Source organism: Carlito syrichta, unplaced genomic scaffold (genome assembly GCF_000164805.1).
Source record: "Carlito syrichta isolate Samal-C Ts95f unplaced genomic scaffold, Tarsius_syrichta-2.0.1 Scaffold135723, whole genome shotgun sequence".
Taxonomy (NCBI): domain Eukaryota; kingdom Metazoa; phylum Chordata; class Mammalia; order Primates; family Tarsiidae; genus Carlito; species Carlito syrichta.
The window spans coordinates 9,499-14,149 of record NW_007079819.1 but is presented as its reverse complement, the minus strand read 5'-3'; the positions used below and the strand labels follow the sequence as shown (position 1 = coordinate 14,149).

The 4,651-nt window shown below is 63.5% G+C and overlaps 1 protein-coding gene across 1 annotated transcript in view; it reads right to left on the bottom strand.

The window, feature by feature from the left end:
- Positions 1 to 3,421: 3,421 nt before the first annotated feature.
- LSM7 (LSM7 homolog, U6 small nuclear RNA and mRNA degradation associated) overlaps positions 3,422 to 4,651 on the bottom strand; it is a 1,655-nt gene continuing 425 nt past the window's right edge. Inside the window, exons 2-3 of the mRNA XM_021708299.1 lie at positions 4,241 to 4,312; positions 3,422 to 3,708 (exon numbers count right to left, since the gene is read on the bottom strand). Of these exons, the coding sequence (XP_021563974.1) occupies positions 3,566 to 3,708; positions 4,241 to 4,312 (215 nt within the window). The 3' untranslated portion in view covers positions 3,422 to 3,565. The remainder of the gene's footprint in view (positions 3,709 to 4,240; positions 4,313 to 4,651) is intronic.

Sequence of the window (4,651 nt, the reverse complement as noted above, 5' to 3'; positions counted from 1 at the left end):
AGGGTGGCACCCGCGCCGGGGTCAGCGGGCGGCCCGGGGACGGCACGGCGGGCAGGTCCCTCGGGGCTGGGGATTTATAGGGCGCGGGCCAGGATCCGGCATTGCGGCCACCACGTGTCCCCATTTCCGTCTCGGGCGTCCCTCCACCTCCGCCGATCCCTGCCTCCCCTTGTCGCTCTGGATCTGTCTCCCCGGCAGCCGCGGGCTTAAATCTTCTCTGCCTCTTGGCAAAGTAGGACATTGTCGACGTGATCTTAAATTTCACCTTTCCAAACAGTGAGACGCGATGGCCACCCTCTGCCATCCCAGGTCAGCACAGATCCTTCCAGATCTTCCTCTCGAGTTGGGGTCTCACTCACTCCGGGCCCAGGCTGGAGTGCGGGGGCGAGGTCACAGCTCACGGCGGCCTCGGCCTCCGGACTCCAGCCATCCTCCCGCCTCAGCCTCCCGAGTAGCTGGGACTACAAGCACCACACTTGGCTCATTTTTATTTTATTTTTTGTAGAAATGGGTTCTAGTTTCCCCAGGCTGGTCTTGAACTCCTGGTTTCAAGGGATCTTCCCACCTCGGCCTCCCAAAGTGCTGGGGTTTTTTTTTTTTGAGTTGGAGTCTCACTCTGTCGCCCAGACTGGAGTGCAGTGGCCGCTCCCGGCCACCACAGCCTCGACCCGCTGGGCTCCGGCGATCCTTCCGCCTCAGCCTTCCGAGTAGCCGGAACCACAGGCCCGTGCTACCATGCCCGGCTAATTTTTGATTTATTGTGGAGATGAGATCTAACCAAGTAGCCCAGGCGGGTCTCGAACCTGCGGGCTCAGGCAATCCACTCACCTCGGCCTCCCAAAGCGCAGGATGACAGGCTGAGCCACCGAGCCCGGCCCATAATTATCTCAAATAGATGGTGTTAGGTTGTCTAGATTATTATGGTACACTTGCACTTTCACTCTGCATTTTGCCACAGACCCGTGTCAGGAAGTTTCTGTGCCTTAACGCTGTGTAACAAACATCCCCCAAACAATTTATTCCCCATGGTTCTGTAGGTTGGCGTGAAGTCCCCTTACTGGTCTCCCTTGGGCTACTGATGAGGCCTCAGACACCCACAGGGCCGCCTCGCTGGGGGGCGGTCTCTGACCCTCCCGTGGCGTGGGCAGCTGGTGCTGGCTGAGGCTGGGCTGGTCCAGCTTCCTCATGTCATGGCTGCCCCAGGACGGCATCCCAAGGGCAAGGGTGGAAGCTGTGAGGCCCCTCTTGGTGAGTGAGGTTGTTTCTATTTTTTGCTTTAGAGACAGGGTCTCACGTCACCCGGGCTGTAGTGCGGCCCCGCTATCACAGCTCACTTCGGCCTGGGCCTCTTGGGCTCAGCTGATCCTCCCACCTCAGCCTCCCGACTGGCTGGGACCACAGGCACCACCACCACGCCCGGCAAACGTGTCGTTTCTGGTCGAGATGGGGTCTGGCTACGTTGTCCAAACAGGTCTCAAACTCCTGGCCTTACGCGATCCTCCTGCCTCTGCCTCCCAAAGTGCTGAGATCACAGGCATGAGCCACTGTGCCTGACTGGGTTTCGGCCTTTTTATTTTGTCTTGAGTCAGAGTCTCACCCTGTCGCCCAGGTGAGAGTGCAGTGGCTCGCTCATGGCCACCGCAGCCTTGACCCGCTGGGCTCAGGTGATCCTTCCCCCTCAGCCTTCCAAGTAGCCACAACTACAGGCACGTACCACCGCGTCTGGCTTATTTTTTGACTTATTGTAGAGACGGGGTCCCACCAAATTGCTCAGGCTGGTCTCAAACCCCTGGGCTCAGGCAATCCTCTTGCCTCGGCCTCCCAAAGTGCTGGGATGACAGGCTGAGCCACCACGCCCGGCTGGATTCGGCCTTTGTCTGGCCTCAGACAGGGCAGGCTGGTGAACAGTGTGGGTTTTGGGCACCTGGTTCTGGTATCCGGGTTCTTGCCGTCTCTGCTGTCTGATCTCCCCGCTGAGCCCTGTTCCCCAGGGTCAAATGGGTGCAGGGGGCACTGCTCCCCAACAGCGAGGCACGGTGAGCAGAATATCACGTGCCAGGTGTGCCCGAGCTCTGGAGGCTGGGAGCCCCCTTCCCCAGCGCAGGCTCCAGGCTGGAGCTTGGGACGAGGCCTCTGACAAGGTTGCTGGAGGCAGGGCTGGGCCAGATGGCAGCCGGGCCAGGGTGGGAGGAGACTGATGACTAATGCCCCGATGCCCCAGCTGTGGGGCTAATGCTGCCCGGGGCTGCAAAGCTGGTCCCTGGACCCAGATGCCCTGATAAGCCGGGAAGCCGGTGGTGTCAGGTTTTCAGAGGGATCGGGACGGGGCGTGAGAGCCCTCTGCCCCGCTGCACCAGCCCCGCCTGCTTCCCCAGGGGGTGACGGGTGGGTGGCCCACCCGCGGCTCCTGCCCCTGGAGGGGGTCACAAGGACACCGGCCCTCTCTCGGCCCCTCCCCTCGAGTGGTGAATCAGACAGGCCCGTTGCGTGGAAACGGAGTCCCGCAGAGGAGGGTCCCAGTGCGGGTAGGGGGTGCCGAGACAGTCAGGATGGTGCTGAGGGAACAGGGCTGTACCCGTGTGGAAAGTGGGCCAGGCAAGAAGCCAGGGCACGTTGTTCCAGCTGGTCAGAACACACTTTAAAAAAAAAAAAAAAAGAGATGGAGTCTCATTACGTTGCCCAGGCTGGTCTTGAACTCTCAGACCCAAGCAATCCTCCTGCCTCAGCCTCCCCAAGTGCTGGGATGACAGGTGTGAATAGCCGCACTGAGCCAGAACATGATTTTTTTTTTGGTGTCTCACTCCATCACTCAGGCTGGAATGCAGTGGCACGCTCACGGCCACCCCAGCGTCAACACAATGGGCTCTGGTGATGCTTCTGCCTCAGCCTTCCAAGTAGCTGGGACTACAGGAGGCACGTGCCACCATGCCTGGCTAATTTTTTGATGTATTGTAGAGACGAGGTCTCGTCCCAGCTGCCTGGGCTGGTCTCGAACCCGCGAGCTCAGGCCATCCTCTCGTCTTGGTCTCCCAAAGTGCTGGGATGACAGGCTGAGCCACCACGCCCAGCCACAGGGCGTGATTAAGTGGGGAAGTGCCCCAGGGCTGGCCCTGGGTGACCGGCCCAGCACCTGAGTGGAGGAGGCAGCGAGGGGCCAGGCGTGAGCGGGAGCGGGCTGCTGGGGTCTGGCCTTCCAACACGTCCCCGCCCCCGCCTCTTGGGGGATCCCGGAGGCGCGGGCAGCCGGGGGCTCTGCAAAGCCCGCTGTGGGGCCAAAGCCCCGCCCCGCCGCCCTGCCTGGCCTGGGTCACGCCTATCCTCCCCCGCCCCAGCAGAGGCCACGGCCAGAGCTCGAGGAGCTCGACCACCGTCGGCAGCCGAGCCAGATCCCCGAGGCCCAGGCTTCCCGGGTCAAGGCTGGGACGCTTGAGGCTTGCGATTTTATTAAGAAAACGAAAATCCACCTGTACACAGAGAGCCGTTCCTCTCCGGGGGCAGCTCCCGGCCCAGAGACCGCACGGCCCACCCCGCCCCGGACGTCCAGTGCCGGAGGGAGCCCGGCCTCCTAGGCGTCCTGCTGCTGGATGAAGGGGTTGGGGATGGCCTCCATGCCGTCCTGGGGGCAGATGAGCACCACCGACGTGCCCCGGCACACCACGAGGCCCAGCTGCCGCGTGTCCTCCGTCAGCTTGTACTGGTCGTCGGGATCTAGGAGGCAGCGGAGGCTGAGGGCGGCGGAGCCCGGCGCCCATCCCCCGGCATCCCGCTGGGCAGGAGCCCCTGGGGGTGAGCGACCGCAGGCCTTCCGCGAGACGCCCCAGGCCGCCGGGACCACAGCAGCCCTGAGCAGCAGGAACAGCAGGCCCAGAGGACGGAGGCCACCTGGGTCTGGGTGAGGCCGGGAGGCGGCTGCAGCAAGGGCAGCCCTGGTCACTGTGTCCCGCGGGGCTGGGAGGGGAGGCCGAGGGGCCCGGTGCGGAATCCAGAGCCCCTGCGCGGCTGGCTCTGCCCTGACCTCCCTGCCACGGCAGATCCTCCAGCCTCGGCCTCCTAAGGTCCCAGGATGACATGTCAGTCCCTGTCAGCGCCGGAGACCAGGGAGCGGCGGCAGAAGCCCTCCTCACCCCAGCCCTGAGACGAGGCCTCTCCAGCGCCTCCAGCCCCCCGGCCCACAAGGTGCTGGGGCCCCAGCCGGGCCCAGGAGAGGCGAGGAGATGGCGACACCGTGCCTGGCGCTCACCTCGCATGTACTCGATGGTCCCGTCCAGCACCAGGTTGAGCAGCGGGTCGAAGCCCTTGAGGATGCCGCTGGCTGGGAGAACAGGGGGAGAGGGGGCGTGAGAGCCTCACGCCACGCAGGGCTGAGCTCTCCAGGGACGGGGTGGGAGGGGCGACACGCGGGCTGGCGAGCGCATCCCGTAGAGGTCTGGGGGCGGACGTCCCAGACCACGTGCCCCGTGGGGCTGCCCAGACGCCTTGCCCTGCCTGCCTGGCACAGGGGCAGCCGCGGCTGACACACATGCGCCGGCATGACCGTGTCCAGTGAGCTCCACTCCTGACACAGGATGTGAATCTGTGTCACTCTCATAGCTTGAGACTTTCTCTCTCTTTTTTTTTTTTGAGTTGGAGTCTCACTGTGTCGCCCAGACTG